Source organism: Chelon labrosus, assembly GCF_963514085.1.
Source record: "Chelon labrosus genome assembly, chromosome: 21".
NCBI lineage: Eukaryota > Metazoa > Chordata > Actinopteri > Mugiliformes > Mugilidae > Chelon > Chelon labrosus.
Window position 1 is genome coordinate 16,169,420 of NC_140354.1, and position 20,281 is coordinate 16,189,700.

At 44.0% G+C, this 20,281-nt stretch overlaps 3 protein-coding genes across 5 annotated transcripts; all 3 read right to left on the reverse strand.

Moving 5' to 3' along the window:
• Nucleotides 1-2,034: 2,034 nt before the first annotated feature.
• LOC311507002 (GTPase IMAP family member 7) lies at nt 2,035-6,643 on the reverse strand. Its single transcript, XM_084571190.1, has 3 exons — nt 6,324-6,643; nt 5,771-5,919; nt 2,035-4,533 (listed from the first exon to the last, which is right to left on the reverse strand). The coding sequence occupies exons 1-3, from the start codon at nt 6,346-6,348 to the stop codon at nt 3,673-3,675; spliced, it is 1,035 nt and encodes a 344-aa protein (XP_084427316.1). The 5' UTR covers nt 6,349-6,643; the 3' UTR covers nt 2,035-3,672.
• Nucleotides 6,644-7,741: 1,098 nt separating this feature from the next.
• On the reverse strand, nt 7,742-14,624 carry hmgxb4a (HMG box domain containing 4a). Of its 2 annotated transcripts, XM_084570927.1 has the most exons (13): nt 14,478-14,624; nt 13,709-13,807; nt 12,118-12,254; nt 11,736-11,811; nt 11,057-11,656; nt 10,773-10,976; nt 10,486-10,679; nt 10,321-10,402; nt 10,170-10,234; nt 9,562-9,658; nt 9,269-9,432; nt 9,064-9,186; nt 7,970-8,969 (listed from the first exon to the last, which is right to left on the reverse strand). In XM_084570927.1, exons 2-13 carry the CDS (start codon nt 13,743-13,745, stop codon nt 8,925-8,927), a joined length of 1,824 nt encoding a protein of 607 aa, XP_084427053.1. In that variant the 5' UTR covers nt 13,746-13,807; nt 14,478-14,624; the 3' UTR covers nt 7,970-8,924. The 2 variants fall into 2 exon arrangements, with proteins under 2 accessions (XP_084427052.1, XP_084427053.1); XM_084570926.1 differs by having other exon boundaries at nt 7,742-8,969; nt 10,486-10,976.
• A 113-nt stretch (nt 14,625-14,737) lies between these two features.
• Nucleotides 14,738-20,165, reverse strand: ankrd54 (ankyrin repeat domain 54). Of its 2 annotated transcripts, XM_084570930.1 has the most exons (9): nt 19,639-19,694; nt 19,014-19,470; nt 17,605-17,652; nt 17,420-17,518; nt 17,269-17,340; nt 17,054-17,101; nt 15,688-15,812; nt 15,498-15,605; nt 14,738-15,357 (listed from the first exon to the last, which is right to left on the reverse strand). In XM_084570930.1, exons 2-9 carry the CDS (start codon nt 19,408-19,410, stop codon nt 15,283-15,285), a joined length of 972 nt encoding a protein of 323 aa, XP_084427056.1. In that variant the 5' UTR covers nt 19,411-19,470; nt 19,639-19,694; the 3' UTR covers nt 14,738-15,282. The 2 variants fall into 2 exon arrangements, with proteins under 2 accessions (XP_084427056.1, XP_084427055.1); XM_084570929.1 differs by having other exon boundaries at nt 19,014-20,165.
• Between the last annotated feature and the right edge of the window lie 116 nt (nt 20,166-20,281).

Consider the following 20,281-nt stretch of genomic DNA (forward strand, 5'->3'; position numbering starts at 1 on the left):
CTATATATATATATATTTATATTTGTTACTATATATATATATTTCAGGGGCCTTTCGTTGAGCACACACTCACCCAGACACAAACACAGTCGGATGGAAGCGAGCGTTGCTTCATAAACAACTGCAGCCACACACGCCAGGAAGGAACATGAAAACAGCTCTAATGGGAAAAAGATGAGAGGGCTCGGAGTGAGCACACCCAGAGAGGAGGAGGAGAGAGGAGGAGGAGAGAGGAGGAAGGAGGAGAAAAGCCGGCCGTCGGACACCGGGGTCAGATAGGAGCACTGTTGTTACTTCGCATCGATTCAATCTGCAGCATTTGTGTCTCCTTAAAGTTAGTATTTTACGCACGCCTCTTTTCTATCCAGCTATAAATATATATATATTTATATTTATGACACCAAATTTTTTTTTTTTTTAACTGCACCTATGTCACATTTATGTTAAATTTACTTCCTGTTATTGTTTAAAAAAGAAAAAAACACTTCTTCCTCAGAGAAGATGCGCTGACCTGAGAGTAAAATTAAAAAGCGTCTTCAGACCGTCATCATCTGTGGAGTTTAATGATATTTCTGGCAACAGACTCGCTTTGAGCAGGAAAAAACTGTGTCATCTTGTTGATTTTCCTCTGGTTTGCTCTTTTTTTTTCCAAGCCCAGAGGGCGCGATGATAACAGAAAAAAATAGCGCGGCGTCCGCGTCTCGCAGCCTCCTCTTTCTCCTCCTCCTCCTCCTCCTCTCCTCCTAAGACCCGATCCGACGAGGGACCACAAAGGCCCTTACAACAACATTTTTTTGCTCTGAGGGAGAGGAGCAGGAGTTACGGCCTGTGAGTTAATGATGGCTCACTGCTGATTCCCCCCTCACATGTTTGTTCAGATTTTGGCCTCTCTCGCTCGTACAGGCACAAATCAACGCTCTGTCTCCCCGCGTCCTGCTGGAGCTGATACTGGCCGCCACCGACGTGAACTCTGGAACCGGCCTTAATTTTCTGCTTTTTTTTTTTTTTTTTTTTTGGTGTCTCATATCTTCCTGAAGAAATAAGATTCCCCCCCCCAAAAAAGAAAAAAATCCACATTAATTTCTCCATCGCTTCGCTCTCCATCTTATCCATGACGCGTATCCACTAAAGGCTGAATAATATTTGGACAGGTGTTCCTTTCCTATAACTTCAAGGGGTCTACTGTGCGCATTTCACTTCAGTTTCATTAAAAAAATAATAATTAATAATAATAATAATAATAATAATAATGAAGGTGGGCTGTGGAGCCTGTGCTGTGTCCTGTACTCTGTATTGTGCGTGTGCGTAATCCCTGACAATAAAAAACTGTTTAGCACCAATTTTCCTTTACTTTTAAAACCTTCTTTTTTTCTCCTTGTTTCAAGACAAGAGGAGGCCACATCTGGAGGACAGATGTAGGCCCACAGCTTGTTCTCCGCCTCTCTCTCTCTCTCTCCCTCGCATTCGCTGCCTTCACTCTCTCTTTCTCGCATCCCTCCCTCCCCTCTCCTTTTGGGAAACATGAGAGCTCGGCTAAATCTCTCTCTCGCTCTCCTTCCCTCCCACCCTGGCCGGACCACCCACATTCGGAAACGCCTAGCTGTTCCCGAGGCAAGAGCCGCCGGCAGCTTAGAGAGAGGGGAGAGAGAGGGGAGAGAGAGGGAGGGGGGTGAGACTAAAGGAGATGTAAGGATGGGTTATGACGGACGGTTTTAGCAGAGTATCAATTACATCAGTGTCAAAGCTGTAACCTGCCATTGTGCGAGGAGGACAGAGTCTGGGAGACGCAGCAGTGGATGAATCCTGAGCTTTTGTTCCTCTGCGCCGCATCTATCCATATCCACTCACTTTGCTCTAATTGATGTTGTCCAAAATACACAGGGGAAAAGGGGGGAGGAGGATGGGGGGGTACCCTTCAATTACACAAACGTCCCTGTCCACTGTAAACTGCAAAAAGTAATTTCACAATCGGGGATCTCAAGAAAAAAAAAAAAAAAAAGAAGAACACCTGAGGAGTTTATTTAAATCAGCAGCTTTTATTTGCGTGGTGAGCAGAAGTAAACAATTATCTCTTGGTTTTAAGCTTTAAACTTTAAACTCCCAAAATGAAGTTCAATGTCTCCACCTGGTGGATTTTTCTTGGTATTGCCTCGTAACAAAAAAAGTGTTTCTGCTGCTTTCTCCTGTGCGCCTTTCTAAATAAAATAAAATAAAGCATTAAAAAACGAATTTAAAGGTTAATAAATGACTCCTTTAGAGATGGGTAACGATCCAATAATGAGAACAACTTGGTTTCCAGGTTATAAATAATCTATGTAGTGGATGTATGGTGTTTTAGTTTTAATTAAAGCAGCTATAATATAACGTTTACATTGATAATGAATTAAATTATTTTGGCCACAGCAAAAAGTATTGTTATTATAACCTTTACCTCATCTCTGCAAGCTTTTTTGAAATTTTATGAAACGTATTTGTTCACCCTTACACACTTCTCATTATTATATTATATATTGTTTTTCCCAAGACTGAGGTGAAACAAAGAACTTTTCCGAATACGTTTCACCGCTCATCCAAGTAGCTTCTTCTCTCAACACATCGTTTACATTCACAGAAGGGAAGACAAATACTGTAAACTACCCGTACGGCACCAGATAAATACACAAAAGGAGCATTTTGAAGCCAACATTTAAAAATATTTCTATCTCCGAATCTGGTGGAGACCAAAAACAGAGCTAAAAATGAAGGTGAGGTTTGAGAGATCCTCTGTTATGCTCATGTTATCCTGAAAACGCCCAACAGTTAACCAGTTAAGCTCGATTTATGCTTCCAGAAATGTAACTGCAAGTTGCGGTGACACAGATTGCATCAACTGCGAGTGGTCTGAAATGCAATTTCCTCATCACGTCCTCATCACATGGCCCGGACAAGCTCCAAAAATTCTCCCTCATTCCGCCTCTGACAAACCAAGTTTATCAGCTCAAACTCCAACCTGAGCTGGTCGAATCCAGTTACTGTTGTTTCAAGTGCACAAAGAAACTACTACCGCTACCAACAACTGCTGTTTTAAGAGAACAATGGCCGACACACCAGCACCCAAATATAAATGCCGCTCCCAAAGGCTACAGCTGGAGGCTCTGCAGAGATCTGACCCAGAAGCATAAAAATGTTTTCAATCATCACAAGTTCAAAGGTGGTAATATCTGTCCGTGTTGTTTCTGCTGCCCCCAAGTGGCCAAAAGACGCTACTATCAATTACTGCAGGTGTGAAAGAATTTACTATAAGGACATTTTCATTTTTTTGCTAAGTTGTTCTTATTAAAAGATTATTACTAATCTGTAAAGCATGATTTATTAATTATTTTAAGCTTTTTGCAAGAATGGTAACCATTCTGACAGAAGTAGTGCAGCTTTGGCCCCCGTTCACACCTGGCTTTAACATCCGTCCCGGCTGATCCGACCTCAAGAGTCCAGCGTTACGCACCCAGATCTGATCTCGGACCACATTTAGAGTCCGCAGGTACTTAAAGTCGGATCGCCCAGGTCGGATGTTAAATCAAGGTCTTAGAGATAAGGCATAAATACTATATTTGACAGCTAGTGGACCGTGAACACAGTTAAATGACTTTATGGTGCAACACACTGCATAATAATATATTAATGTGAGGTCACGTTTCATTTGGTTTTCTGAGTTTTTCTTCTGCCCACTTCAGTAGCCACAGACCCCACGGTGGCCCCTACCATACCTCCAGCTGGCCCTCCCACAAAGAGGCCGACCAAGGCCCCCAGCAGGGCCTCCCTTCTCACAAGAGTAGGCAGCCACTTGACCCAGCCGGTTAGTTTCTCCCACAGACCCCAGAGAAAAGACGGAGCCGCGGGGGAAGATGACACACAGGTGGAAGGGAAAATATCATCCACATCCACGTCCAGATCACCGATGCTCCTCTCCGCCTCTTCCCGGACTGCTTCCATTTCCTCTTCTGTCACGTTTTCCTCTGAGTCTGTTGGTGATTCCTGGTCATTCATTTCCTCTAATCTCCTCTGCATCACTATCTCCGCCTGCTTCTCTCTCACTCTTTCCTCTGCCTCCTCGTACAGAGGGCAGCTGAAGTGCTGCAACCCACTCTCCATCGTTGCCTGCTCCACCTTCTCCAGCAGCTCTTCCACAGCATCCCTCTCCTCCGGTTCTCCGTTGCGGGTTTCCAGAGTGTGGTAGCGATCACCGCATCTTTCCACCAGCTGCCGGAGGTCCTTGCGCCATGTGGCGAGGTATTCTTCCAGCTGCTCGTCCTCCCCCAGCTCCTCCGTGTGGGTGAAGAGTATGATGGTGTTTCTGGTGATGACAGATTGGCCAAACAGCTTCTCTAGGACGTCCAGAGCCTTGAATTCTCCATCAGCTGGCTGGTTCAAAGGGACACACAGCAGGAAGGCATGTGGCCCAGGGCTGGATAAGGCGATAAAGGAGGAGATGTGTTTTCTCCTTTCCTCTGGGTTGCAGGCTGAGCCGAACCAGGCAGGACTGGAGACTACCACCACCTGCAGAGAAGTGGCAGAAGCATCACGATTAAATATGATCTGTGGAGCTGATTGTTTCTGATCTGTGAAGTTGAATGTTTCTCATCTTCAGAGCTGATTGTTTCTCATCTCTGAAGCTGATTGTTTCTCATATTTAGAGCTGACATTTTCTCATCTCTGGAGCTGAATGTTTCTTATCTTTAGAGTTGATTGTTTCTCATCTTTGAAGCTGAATGTTTCTCATCTCTGGAGATGAATGTTTCTGATCTTTAGAGGTGAGTGTTTCTGATCTGTGGAGCTGAATGTTTCTCATCTGTGGAAGTGAATGTTTCGGATCTGTGAAGCTGAATGTTTATCATCTTTAGAGCTGAATATTTCTCATCTTTAGAGCTGATTGTTTCTCATCTGTGAAGCTGAATGTTTCTCATCTGTGAAGCTGAATGTTTCTGATCTGTGAAGCTGAATGTTTCTCATCTTTAAGCTTAATGTTTCTGATCTGTGAAGCTGAATGTTTCTCATCTGTGAAGCTGGTTGTTTCTGATCTGTGAAGCTGAATGTTTCTCATCTTTAGAGCTCAATGTTTCTCATCTGTGAAGCTGGTTGTTTCTGATCTGTGAAGCAGAATGTTTCTCATCTTTAGAGCTGAATGTTTCTTATCTGTGGAGCTGATTGTTTCTGATCTGTGAAGCTGAATGTTTCTGATCTGTGAAGCTGGTTGTTTCTGATCTGTGAAGCTGAATGTTTCTCATCTTTAGAGCTCAATGTTTCTCATCTGTGAAGCTGGTTGTTTCCTATCTGTGAAGCAGAATGTTTCTCATCTTTAGAGCTGAATGTTTCTGATCTGTGGAGCTGATTGTTTCTCATCTGTGGAGCTGCCAGTTATAAATAACTAAAACATAAGTAAATTGTAAATAACTAACATCAGGGCAGATATCAATAAATAAATAAGTATATATTAAATAAGTAACTTTACTTAAAATAACAGTGAGTCAGAGATACGTCACGGCTGGTTCTAAAATATGGCTCATCTCCCCAAGTCATGACACACACACACACACACAACTAAGAGCTGTTCCTGGTTCTAAAATAGCTGCAGACACTCATTACAGACAGCAGCTGTTATATAATACAAATTAGACAGGTGTTTATTTGCATACAGAAACTGAGATAGGATATCAGAAGGGATAGCTGTTAACTACTGTCTTGCAATCAGCTGTTAATTAAAGATCTGACGATGTGTTGCTCTTTGCCCTCTTACCTGTCTGCCTGCAGCCTCCCCGCTGTGTTTGCTGCACTCTCGGACAGCAGGAGCGTCTGTGCCCTGATCGCGGTCTTGCAGGCCCAGGATGGCGCTGACCGCTGATCTCTTTCCTGCTCCGGGGCGCCCCAGCACCACCAGCCTCAGCTCTGATCGGCAGGAACCGATAACACACAATAAAAAATAAAAATATATATATATAAATAAATAAAAATAAATAACGGGAGCAAACAAAGTGGCTTTAATCACAGTAAAGTTACTTGAATCCACACTTTCTCCGCTGCACACATTTCAACAGATAGGCTATATCTTGTTCATTTTTCGCTTTTGATTTTGCATTAAACACATTATGTCTTTGTCTTACTCAGAATCGCTGACACATTTCTAAGAAATGACAGCGCCCTTTGCAGCAGCTCGCATCTCAAAGCCGCAGAAATAACGAAAACGCGCAGACGCACCCACTCACCCCACCTCCCATCGAGCCACACTGACACAGATCTGAGACGGCACATGTAAAGATAAGAAGATTGAAAACATCAACCCGTCCACGTACCTGATTGTGAAGAAGATGCGGACATTTTTGGTCCTGCTCGCTGCCGTATTTAGTGCGTTCAGCCCGGGATAACAACCTAGACTTCCTGATTCCTGCAGGCTGACTCAGCCTCTGCCTCCGTGGCTGCACTAAAGTTAACTCCATCTGAGGTGAACACAGCTCCATCTGTTGTGGGGATGTGTTGATGACACCGAGGAATGAATGTCTCATTGTAATGCAGCCAATAACAGTGTAGTGTTTCACCCGAATTCAGGTCAACCTCATGTTGTGGCGCTATACTGTATAAGGAAATGAAGCCTGGCACCAGACAATCCAACAGAGAGGCTGTTGAGATGTTTAGTTCAATTTTAAGATTTTGGATGAATTCAAAGTGTGCATATATAATAATATAAAAAACAAGCAATTTTCAATTAAATATATATATTCAAATGTATAGTATCAAGACTTTTTTTGAAAATTTTAGCTTAAGAAGCTGTGAAGCATGGTGGTGGCAGCATCATGGTTCAGGCTCGTTTTGCTTGTAACTCCTTTTTTAAGAAAAAATCCACATTGCGACTGCACGAAATGAGACTAACAGGTGGCGGTTTAGACTTCTGCGTTAAGTTGACGTAAAAGCTAGTGCCGTAGCTAATGTCCACCTCCCCAGACCGCAAGAGCTCTGATTGGTCCGCTTGGTAGCAGCGCGTTTCGGCTTTAGTATTTCGGGCTGCTTCTCCATCTCCACAATTTTCAAATCGATTGTTTTGGATCAGTAAAGATGGAACACATTGAGGAAAGGTTAACTGAGGAGGTTCAAACATTTGTAGGATGCGTCTTCTGTGAAATTTCGGCAAAAGTTTCAGTCGCCATTGTTGAAAGTGAAAACAAAAATTAACCCGACTGATAAAAAAGACACAGCGCCGACTAGCGTTTGTATGGTTTTGTTACAGAGCAAGCGCACAAGTATAAATGGCTCAAAACCGCTTATAGGTGGTTTATAATTCTGCGTTGACGCAGAGGCCACGGCGACAACGTAGAGCATACTCAGAACCTAGCGCCATAGCTGACATGCACCTCCCCAGAAATGTAACTATGCGCCGTGGCAACGCAGACTGCAAGAGCTGTGATTGGTCTGCTTGGTAGTAGCGTGTTTCCGCTTTAGTATTTCCGGCTGCTTCTCCATCTCCGTAATTTTCAAATCGATTGTTTTGGATCAATAAAAATGGAACACATCGAGGAAAGGTTAACTAAGGAGGTTCAAACATTTGTAGGACGTGTCTTCGGTAAAATCTCGGCAAAAGTTTCAGGTGCCATTGTTGAAAATGAAGCAGGAAGTAGAAACAAAAATTAACCCGACTAGTAAAAAAAGACACAGCGCGGACTAGTGTTTGGATGATGTTGTTACAGAGTGCAAAGTATAAATGGCTCGCAACGGTTTATAGGCGGTTTATAATTCTGCGTTAAGTTGACGCAGAGGTTACGGCGACAACGTAGAGCATACGCAGAACCTAGCGCCATAGCTGAGATTGGTCCGTATTTCCGGCCGCTTCTCCATCTCCGCAATTTTCGAATCGATTGTTTTGGATCTATAAAGGTTGAACACATCAAGGAAAGCTTAACTGAAGAGATTCGGAGATAGAAACATTTGTACGACTCATCTTCGGCGAAATTTCAGCAAAAGTTTCAGTCGCCATTGTTGAAAGTGAAGCAGAAAGTAGAAACAAAAACTACCAAAAAAAGAGACAGCGCCTACTAGCGTCTACAGAGCGAGAGCAAAAGGCATAGGCTACGTACGTAGGTTACGGCGTCTATGTCCCGCAGTACTTTAAATGAGCCTTTAGGGACCGTCACAAAGCAGAATATTTAACATTTCTTTTAAAAAGAGTCTTTATCTCATCCTCAACAAATAAATAAAAATCACTACTAGGTCCAGTATTCCTGTCCGTCATGCACCTAAACCTGTTGAAACTGTTGAGGAGCTGAAACTGCTTTTAAAAGGTTGGTCCTTTAAAAGTGAATTGTGTCTTTCTAATTAATATCTAGTGACAAATTAAACTAAATATAGTAAATAAGGGATTTTATTTGGCTGTTAAAAGTCGAACAGATCCACATAGACACGTGATTATTTGACTAGTTTATTACATTTTCTTCCTGTAATCCAGATTTCTCTCAGTTATTCTAAAACGTTTTGAACAAGTCGTACTGGAGGTTTAATCCAGATCAGATTTTTTTTTTATTTTGAACAACCCATCATCCGTCCACCTGGGCCCGAGAGGCCAGTTAATCCAACACGTTGGTCCTTAAACAGCTAAACAACACACATCCAGATCAGTACATACAGTAGATACCCTTTCATAAAACAGACCGCTGTACAGTAACAGTAAAACTGAGCCGACGTGCTGCAAAAGATGTTCAGTAAAATGTTTTTTGTTTAAAAATACAGCAATTACAAAATTAAGAGAGGGGAAAAAAAAGTTTGTCTTTTTTAAAAAAATACACTTTAAAAACAGGTCGACGCCAGAAATATCCAAATGTTCAGATGCCAAGCAGTGGCTTAAATTAAAGTCCGGACAAATCTGTTGACGCTTTGACGCCAAGTTCCTCCAGATCGATCCTTTTTACTCACAGTCCAGGCATGATGTAGGCGATGTTGTCCAACGTGTTTGACTGAGAGGAAAAAGAAAAGAGCGTCGTTAGTTTATGAAATAAATGACAGCGGAGGTGTTTTGAAGCTGGTTAAATGAATGAACGCTATCTGTACCAGGACGTTTCGAGGACATCCGTTTAGCTGCGGTATCTGCGCCGTGAGACACGTCAACGGGCCCAGGGCGCACAAGATGGAGTCCAGAAGAACAGACAGACTTCCAGACACCGCCACCATCCCCTGAGAGGAGGACACGCCAAACGGTTTAATCATCAAAACAAATCACTGCAGGTTTGAATGAATATCTGCATAAAAAACTCACCTCCGTTTCTTGTAGCCGATGTCCGATCAGGGACAGGGACTCTCCTAGGAGCTGCAGGTGAGCGGCTGCATCGATGGGATCGACGTCCGGGACTCGAGCCGGGGACAGGGACACGGTGCCGGCCGCTCGGCTCGGCGACACCATGCCCGTTCCTGTTCCTACGACTAAACAACGAAACAAAACAGCATTGAGATCCAACCAGGGCCACAACAAGAGACTATTATTTCAATTAATGTAATGAGATATAACACAGAATGACATATTTGAACCGTCCGAGCTGGACTCAAACATACCTTTGCTTTTGCTCTCGTTGGAGGTCTTGTGTTTGACCGTGGTGGCCTCGGCCTTGTTCTGCTTGTGCTGCAGATACTGAGCTTTCTGCCTCCACACCTGCACAGAAGAAAAAAGAAGTTAGAAAGTCAGAGAAATCAGTGAAAGCTCTGGTGGTGTAAAAGTGCAACCACCACAACTTGGAGGAGTAACATCTGTAAGCTCTGTTTAAGCTTTGAGAACAACATCGTAGGCACTGATCTGTAATTGTGCCAGTTTGTCTGTGCACTTTGAACGACGGCGACTGGAACTAACCGCGTTCACGTCGGAGCTAATAAATGTTTAACGGCTACGTGTTTGAATAACAAAGTGGGTCCCGGCTCAAGCCTCTAATTCACCCGATTTCCCGTGCAGCTTCTCTTAAATCTTTTTCTTTCTTTCTTTTGAAGTTGGAACGCCGCTGCGTGGTCTGAGCCGCAGTGTTGTTACTACGCACGGGACTATAAACATCTTGAATACACAAAATCATGGCAAAACAAAACAGAAAGACTAAAAGTGGAGCGAACGTTTAAAGCCAAAAAGGCGAAAGTATTCTCTGGGAGAAGAATAAACCTCACTTTACTAAACGTACCAGTTTGTCCTTCTCGGGCATCGCCTTCCACACCTCTGCCAACCTTTTGCTGAGTTCACCAAACACTGCAGATCAGACAAACAAACATGGTTTATTTAAATTCTTTCTTTTGGTTTTATCTGAAGTTATAATACTTTAAAGTTTTACCCACCTAGTCCAGGCTGTTCTGCGTTAATATTGACCCTGTACTCTTTGCAAAACACCTGATACGCTGTCGTGTTCTTCTTCTTGGGCTAAAAAAAAAACAAACAAACATTTTAAAACATCGTTCCGGTTTGACGACAGCCAAAACAAGACACACGTGACCGCAAATGACCTTTTCTTTTTCCTTCTCGTGCTTCTCCTTGTCCTTCTCCTCCTTCTTCTTCTTCTTCTCCGTCACAGCGTCGTTGCCTTGGTGATGGTGGTGGTGGTGGTGGTGCGGAGGGATGGGCGTGCCCATGGCGTACATCGGGCCGACGGCGCTGTGAGTGACGGTGGGGTGGGAGTGACCGTGGCTCCTCGACGAGTCTGACGAGAGCGGAGTCAGGTTTGAGAACGAACCGACGTGATCTTTGACTCTAGGTTTCAGTGGAGAGACGACTTTAAAGTGCGTGAACTCACCTCCGAATCCCTTGCTGTGCTTCTTGTCTTTCCCACTCTTTTCCTTGTCTCTGTCCTTTTCTTTGTCCTTTTTCTTTTTGCTCTTCTTGCTCTTCTTCTTCTTCTTTGACAAGTGTGTATACGAGTCGTCTATAACCAGTTCGCCTGCCTCCAGTTCTCCCCCGGAAGAAGAGCTATCGTCTCCCATGCCTCCTCCGTAATGACCTGCAGAACGGAGAAGAAATCGAATGAAGAATATCTCAATTATTACCAGTTAATTCATTCTAAGACGAGCACCTTCTTACCTTCCACCTCCACCTCTTTCCCCACGACAGGAAGCGGATCTCTACTCTGCTGCATCTTCTTCTTCGGCGACTTCGAGGGCTGCGTCCTCTCTCTGTCCTTCTCTTTCTTCACGCCTCCTTTGGACGAGTGCGGCGTGAACGGGAAGCTCTCCCCTTCCTCCTTCTCCGGCGACATGATGAGCTTCATCTTCAGCCCGTCGGCCTCGCGCAGCGTCAGGGGCTCCTCTTTGGGAGCGCCGCCGTGGAAGAGGGACGACTTCGAAGAGGACGACGAGTGCTTCTTGGAGGACGACGACGAAGAGGACGTGGAGCGGGAGTGAGAGAAGGAGTGGCCGCTCTTGCTTCCGCCGCCGCCGCCGCCGCCGCTGCTGCTCTCGCGTTTGCGGTCCTTGGACGAGTGCGTGGAGAAGGAGGGGTAGGAGGGCTTCTTGTGCAGGTGGGGGCTGGGGTCTGAGCCCGTGGCCAGAGGAGAGGTGATGGCCTGCAGGAGGCCCATCGCCGTGTCCGTCGGGTGGGACGACGAGGGCGAAGAAAGAGTAGGGGAGCGGTCTGCGGACTTGTGCTTCTTCTTGTGGGGAGGTGGGCCTGAACCATCGTGGTCTGGGGATGAAGAATATAATATTATATCAGAACGCATTTGTTTTCACTGTTAGCGTACCTAATGTTTAATGTCTCTCACCTCTGTAGTAGTAGTCATCACTATGCTTCTTCTTCTTTTTGTGGGAGTCTCCTCCGAGCATGAAAAGCTCTGAATCCTGATTTTGAAATGACACGAAACAATTTCATTAATTATATTTAAACGGGAATTAACAGCACATTTTAAAGTCCCAGAGAAACATCTGGCCGAGTGCGATCACCTCCGATGGCCTGAGCCTGAGTTTCATTGGCCGCAAAATTAGTACACGCCCCCAAGTGCAGGATGAGTCATCAATATTTAAAAATAGTTTTCCAGGAAATGACAAACTCTAAAATACTGACTGATTTTTGATATTTTTTTGGACACAGACTTTAAAAATGCTTCTGCGATACCGGACTAGGAAGACGAAGACGGATAAACTTACCTTCGGACGTTTCTTGGATGACTTTCGTACCTGGGCGGCGATCTCCTCCTCCTCCCTTAACAGATCCTTGTACGACCTCCTCTTCTCTCTCTGGCTGCGTCCAGCCACAAGGCCCCGTTCTCCCTCCATCCCCACATCTAAAGCACACAAAAACCATTAACGTCACATGGTTTTCTTTTTTTGGCCAGTTAACACTTGATTCTCTTCACCACAAGAGCATTACGTAACATACTGTGGGTATGAAATAGTTCCTCCTTTCTTGCACAAACTAAGCTCTTCTGTTCTCTATATGCAAACACACCAACATCATTTTAGTAGAATACTGTAACAGCCCAGTATGGGGACATGATACAAATCATAGAAAGTAATGAGCTGTGAAGAACCTCTCACTCCCTGAAAGCACACATGTGATGTTAAAGTATTATTTATTCGTCTCCATTCTGACGTTACTTATTCTACAGGCCTGAACAAACCTCAGATTATAACTTGAACCGTGGAAATGACCATACACACAGTAATCTCACGGGTATTTCCTAACTTAATTTCACATGTCTACTTTGCATACATCAACATGAGGCTAATTAAACACATACACATCAGAATTACACATAACTGAGGCAAAACTCTGGATATGAAACAAAACATCAATTGAGTAGGCTGCCCATCAATGTGGCCGGGACACATTGTGTGTTCACACTACTGAAGAACACGAGGTTTTGGCTAACTAACCGATCACAATTACACATAGCCCATATGTGTTCAACAATCAACACTTTTAATTAATGAATGTCCAGATTTACTAATTATTTTGCTAGCTAACAGCAACTACAGATGAATACGTTGGGGGATTTTATGTTTTCAGACCATAATTCAAAACTGCGGTGGTATTTTCTGTGAAAGTCTGAAGCGAAACTCTGGTTATGAAACAAAATGTCAATTGAGCAGGCTGCCCATCAATGTGGCCGGGACACATTGTGAGTCCACACTACTTTGGCTAATTAAACACATAATTTAGTTTTTTAATTAATGTTCAGATTTACTTACTATTCTGCTAGCTAACAGCAACTACAGATAAATATGTTGGTGGATTTCATCTTTTCAGGCAATAATTCAAAACTGCGGTCGTTTTTTTTTCTATGAAACTGTGGTTACGAAACAAGACATCAGTTGAGTAGGCAGCCCATCAATGTGGCCCGGGACACATTGTGTGTTCACACTACTGAAGAACATGAGGTTTTGGCTAATTAAACACATAATTTTGTTTAATACATTGGGGGATTTTATCTTTTCAGGCAATTATTCAAAACTGCGGTTGTTTTTTTTTTCTCTGAAACTGTGGTTACGAAACAAGACGTCAATTGAGTAGGCAGCCCATCAATGTGGCCGGGACTCATTGCGTGTTCACACAACCAACTAGTGGCCCAGACAACCTCAAAACGTGATCAGATCTTAAAATACATGTGTTGACATCTTTAATCTGGCCGTCTGCAATCAGATCGCTCAGGACGTACGTTAATACTCGGTCTTGAACGCGGCCTATGTTGCGTACTACACAAGTCTATACGTTAGAAAAACTGCAAGTGTGCTTTACCAATGCCTCCTTTGCCCTTGATCTCCTCGAAAGCCATGGTGCCTCCTTTGTCAAAGCTTTCACTTGTCGTGGGATGTAGAAGACAACATTAAGGCTGACCTATTGAATAAACACCAAGAGAAAATAGAAAATGAAATGCAAGTCAATACAAATTCTGGGCCCAAACAAAACAGATTAGTGCAGTTCAACATTGCAGTAAAACATATACTGGGATAACATTGACTTTTCTGTCATGTATTCATCCAAACACATGATGACTTTCTTAAACTATCTCTGTTTAGTCCAGCATGGAGCACTACAAGAAGCAGCGGACCTGCAGGTAACCTGGACGTGCTCAAAAAGAAGGTTTAGTCCTCCACGATTGGCCGCTACTTGAGGAAAAAAATACCATTTGCGTTATATTTGTAGTGTATTCTGCTCTATCATCTTCAAAGGAGCAACCAAAATGATACCTAAACAAATTCCCGCCTACTTTTGTAAAGATACACAAACACACCCCCTCTCTATTCACTTTGACACTCGAGCTTCCCGACCATCTCCAAGGCTAGAATCCCTTCCGCCGAGTGCGGCCTCCGCTGACCGGTGAGAGCGGCTAAGGAAAGTCCGAGGCTTTCGCTAACGGCTAGGCCGCGGGCGCATAAAGCGGGCTGAACACCGCGCGGGGCGTTCGTTCAACTTTTCTCCCGGCTTAATCTCGTCTACAGTGATATCGTGTGTAGTTTACCAACACTGGGATGTGAGGAATAGTGAATTTATTAAATATTACTACCTCTATGGGATCTCCAATTTACGCGGGTCCGGCAGCCATCTTTATTTTCGGCGAGACAACAATACGTGTCGGGGTAGGGGCGGGGCTTTGCCTACGTAGCCAATCAGCGTAGAGCACAAGTGGCCATGTTAGTCTACCAACATCCAAAATGTCAACGGCAACCAACTCTCACTTAATATGCCTGTATTTAAATGAATATATTACACATATACACACATGAATCTTACTCACACTTAATAAAAGTCAAAAACACACGAATATACACAAAGATATCGATTTATTGATTCACATATATCAATTATTGTTTTTTTTACAGTACAATTCACGTAATAACATGCATTACAAGAAAAAAAAGGCAACGATACAACATAGCTGCTGATAAGACAACCAAAAACACAAAACTGTTAAATCATCGTGTCAAACAATTATCATAGAGCTTGTCTAATCTTTCTCAGTCGCATTAAAGAGCCGCGGTCCCGCTGCACCTCTGAATTAGCGTCTAGCTTCCTGTTCTCAATGTTTATTTTACGCCTTTTACGAGCCAACATGTGACACTCCCTTTTATTATCTATTGTAGTACTGTAGCTGGTAAATGCTAACCACAAAAAAACAAAACAGTCTTATCTTGGTTAAGCTCACAAGGTGTTCTAATGCAGTACTTTGGCTGAACGCTGTGTTTGGGGCAGACGAGCCCCGCCATCACGGTACGGCCTTCGTTTGTCTTGACCGAGGCCAGTGACGCAAAGGAGAGGCTTGTTTAAGAAAAGAAAAAGAAAAAAAAGGAGCTCTCCATACACTTCATCTTCTACCTATCGCCCAAATTCTGTTTCTGTAGACTGAGCGATGTAAAACTGGCCAATAAATCGGTCACCTCGTCCACCTGCAAGACAAACAATCCAACACTGAGAAAAAAACCTGTGTAATAAACCAGTAAATGCAAAAATAAGAGTATAGTTACACCGTAACTTCCTTCTTATGCATTTGAATATGCAACTATGCGAGTTAGAGTGTAGGTCTCACCTGCTCTTTGGTGCGCGTGTGCTGCAGCTGTGTAGAAATGTGCTCCAGTCTCTCTTTAGCTTCACTCTGGCCCATTAGGTTCAGGTACTCTCTCAGCATCTGAATTATCTGCAGGCGAAAGACAGACAGACATAAAAAATCTACCCCGAGGCGTAATATGCAAAGACAGGCGAGCTCACGCCAACGCTACCTGAGTGACTTCCCCTCTCAGCGTTTCCAAGCTGCGTGAATCTCCTTCCTGCAGGATGTTTAACTTGGAGCGCGCCAGATGCAGCGGCGTCCTGCCTGCTCGGTCGAGGGCGTCCACGCGGGCTCCTGAACAGAAACGACACAAATCTCTCTGTTACACATGCTCACCCTGGAGTAAAATAGAGGCACGCTGCTGCATTTTAATGTGTTTTACATTATGAGCTATGATAAAGCCACTAACAGTTAAACTAGGTTACAGTACGTCATGGGTTTTTTGCCCACAAGAAGTTTTACAGCTTTATAGTTGCTGCACAGTTTTCATAGATAATCGTGGTATATTTCAAAACGGCACGCAGCAAGTTAGTGACACTTATGAACACCGATCAGGCATAACATTATGACCACCTTCCTATGTGTAGGTCTCACTTGTGCCTTCAAAACAGTTGGGACTCATCAAGGAATAGACATGGGCCTTCTGAGGGTGTCCTGTGGTGTCTGGCAACAGGATGTTGTTAGAGAGGGTCTTTGAGGGGAGGGGCCTCTGTAGATCATCCCACAGATACTTGACCAGTTTGGGTTCTAGTCAATTCAGAGGCCAGGTCAACACCTTGTGCTGTTTTTCATGTTTTTTTTTTCATGTGTGTGTGTGCCTGTGTCAGGCTGCATCCTGCTGGGGATGGCTGCTGCCATCAAGGAGTGTCATTGCTATGGGGTGGGGGTGCCTGGTCTGGTCTAGGTGGGTGCTACATGTCTAAGTAACATCCATACGAATGCCAGGTCCAAAAGTTTCCCAGCAGAACATTGTATTGTCACAAGATGGTGAATGTTATTTACTTCTCTTGTCAGTGGTCATAATGATGTGGCTGATCGGTGCAACTGCTCAAGGCAGATCTCTGGTAGCATGTTGGTGTTAGTTTGTGTTGCTCTCCATCCACACAGAGTGAGGAATTGTGAGAAGTCAACCAATGTGGAGGCTACAGGATGCAGTCCTCCAGCCAACAGATGTGGCCTCTGGGTGATTGTAGCTTGTGTAAGTCAAATATCGACTGGTTGAAAGAGAGGTGCACAGATAACAGCTGCAGGTAGAAACTTGTTTTCACTTCACTACAACAGAGACAAGAATAGCCTTATTTTCTGGTGATTACGCGTATTATTGGGACAAGCTACAACCACTACAAGTGCGTCTGCGTAGCACCAACTCCGTCCCATTCTGGAGCCTTTACAAGGAACCAAGAATTAAACCCGTACGTACGCTTCTTCGGTGCAACAAATGGCGAAAAAAGTGAACAGTCCTCCACATTTTTCGTTTAAAGGAATTCCCCTTTAGTTTCAGCTAACTAACAACCAAATAAACACAGCTGTCTCACCTCCTCTCAGCAATGTGGTGATTACAGGCACATGGTTGGTGCAGGCCGCTGCAGAAACACAGGACAAAATAGTTTTGTTTTTTTTTTACATTTTTACAGAAGTGGGCAACAAGCAGCCGCACATTCACTGTATTTGTAAAGTGAAACCACAGCCACATGCATGACCGAACACTGAGCTACGGGGTTTATCGGTGATGATGAGTGTTCCCTCTTACCCAGATGGAGGGGGGTATTTCCCAGGCTGTCTCGCTGGTTGGGGTCAGCGCCATGGCTCAGTAGCAATTGCACTACAATTAATGTTAAAGAATGACTGTTAAATTGAAATCTGCCGTTGCTCATTCTGAAGTCTTTCAAAAGGAAACCTACCAATGCTCTCATTGCCATTGCAGGAAGAGAAATGAAGAGCTGTCCTTCCCTTGTCGTCTGCCGCACAGGGGTCTATGTCGTCCTGCAAGAGCTTTCGCACTGTGAACACAAAACACAACCTCTCAATCCTCCCTCACACTGCCTGCAAAACAATTAACTGCAACTAATCACCTCACTGTTCGTACCTGTGTCGATGTCGTTGCTGTTCGCCGCTTCCCTCAGTCTCTTCACAGCTGTAGAGACGAGACATTCATAGTGACAGGGGATGGAAAAACTGCTTTATGAATGTATGCATTTACAGGAACACTTTCAAATGAGGTGGTGGCGGCTGATTAGCCGACTGAAACTGACGCTACACACTGTTCATTCCACGCTATGTTGGGTAGGAAGAGGAAATCCCATGCTGATAATAGGAGATGAGCAGATAGCTACTGAGATGTAAAGATGATATTGTGCAATATTAGTTGCATTTCACTGCTTTTAAATGTGTTTTAACAGCGTTATACAGCTATTATTAATTCTATTAGTCAAGTGGCCAGCTTAAACTACACGTGTGAACATAGCTGAGACGCGTGAAATCAAGTAAATCAAAACGTGAATAAACAAATTAAATTAAAGACGATTACACTGTGTGTGAATCCGTCATAAAAAACAAAAACAAACGTACATTTAAGTGGTTTATTATGCATTTGGTCATGTTGATGACCGGTGTTTTTATTTACCATTATTACTGAAGATATCTCAAAAAGCGCAGCAGTGACCTTACTCTGCGCGTGGAAGCTCCTGGAATTAAGGTTATAATCTGACCTATAACTAATCTCAGGACAGAGATAAATAAATAACTTGTACATGTGTGCTTTCCAAAATATGCATCACATCCCCACGTCATCACTCGCACACAACAAACGGCGCTGTTCATTGTCCTGGTGCTCTGGCACTGTGAAAATTGTGTATTTGTGTGTTTGTATTAAAGCATTTAACATATAAAATTCATAATAATCTGTGATGAAAGCCACCCTCTACGTATATATATATATATATATATATATATATATATATACACACACACACACACACACATTTACATTGCTCAGCTTTCCACGATATGAAAATAACACACAATTTTAACGTGTATGTTTGGAGAATAACAACAATTTGGGTGCTTTTAAAGGACAAGATAGAGAAGCAACAGATAAATATCTCCAGAAACTTATATCTGTGTCTCTAGAGGTGGAGATAAATAAATAATTTGACTTGCGTGCCTTCAGTAGGCGTAACAGACTTCACAGCTTGCTCCAAAATGCGCATCATGTCCCCACATAATGCCGCGCACACAACAAACAGCGCTAGTCATTATTCTGATAAAGCAGTAGGTAGAAATATATTTAAAAAAACAAAAAACAAAACAGCAGCTGTTACAATATCCTACTAGGTACTCGGTATTTATTTGCACACAGGTAGCTGAAGCATGCAGGTGTCACCACAGGTAGTATTTTCATAGTAACGCATGTGCTTTTGCTGCTTCCCTCACCGCATGTACACCTTTAACAGTGAGTTATTTCATTTTTAACGAGACAACGAAGGTGCCCCTTACCGTAAATATCTTTACCAATAGGACCCAGGTTCCGCACGGCTCTGTGGTACCGCCTGGCCCTGCTCCCCGTCATCTTCCCCAACTTGCACGCCGAGCTCAGCTCCGCTTGTCCCGGCTCTCCTCGCCCCGGCTCCCACAACAAGTGCAGGTACCTGAGCTCTTTGTCGTCTCTCTGTCCGACTCTACCCAGCACCACTTTGCCTTCTCCTATTCCGCTTATGCCGAACCCGACGGCGGCGGCGGCGGTGCCCACATCGTCCATCCTGCTCTCCATGTCCCCCCGCAGCACCGCGTCTTCTTCCCCGGTTTCGGCTTCGGGTCCGTGCTCCACCACGTACTCCCCCTCGGAGCTGGATCGGTCATGATCCGAGGCGACGACAGAGCTCCACCCGTCCATACTTCACCGCAACACGGGGAAGCGATGCTTCACACTCGTTGCATACGGCGCTTGCAACTCCTGCTCAAAAGCCAGAGGGAAATGCAACCGTCAGTAAGAGCTGGAGTCAACTTTGAACACGGCTTGTTTACCCTCAGCGACACCTGGGGCCATTGCACGGCGCGTCAACGCAGCAACTCCCCCACTGAACTACACCTGGATAATTTTAAGTATGAAAACAGTAAATACCTTCCTCCAAAATGTCCCCCTATGTCACATTTTCCATTTCATCGGATACTAGTAGTAAAAGGCACACCCATTGTGCAGTCAACAGCCTCGGAGCGGTAACGACCAATCAGAGTCCGCGTTGTTAATTCGCTCCCGTCCAATAGGATCAGCGCAGCCAAGCAGCCAATCAGACGGCCCTCCTGTGTTGGACGAGTGACAGTTCCTTCCGGGTATGCGCGCTGTGAAAATCTTAATCAAAAAACGTAATCGTTTAAATATACACTCACTGAAAGCGTGTGTGTGTGTTCAGCTGTTACAACTTGTTCCAAAATAAGCATCATGTCCTCATGTCATGACGGACACACAACAAACAGCGTTGTTAATTGTTCTAATTAGGCCAATCAGACTGGCGTCCTGTTAGAGGCGGCGGTTGCTCCGGGCATGCGCACTGTGAAAATCTTAAATCAGTAGCATAAAAAACAAACAAACCAAAAAAACACAAAGCTAGCATGCTAACACTGTTGTATGTTTAATCGTTTAACATCATATAAAATTATGTGGTTAATTATCAGCTCCTCAATGATTACTTATGTCTTTATTTAGAGTGTTTTTTATGTACAACTAAGCTAGCTGTGACCAAGCAATTTCGCTTGTGGATCAATAA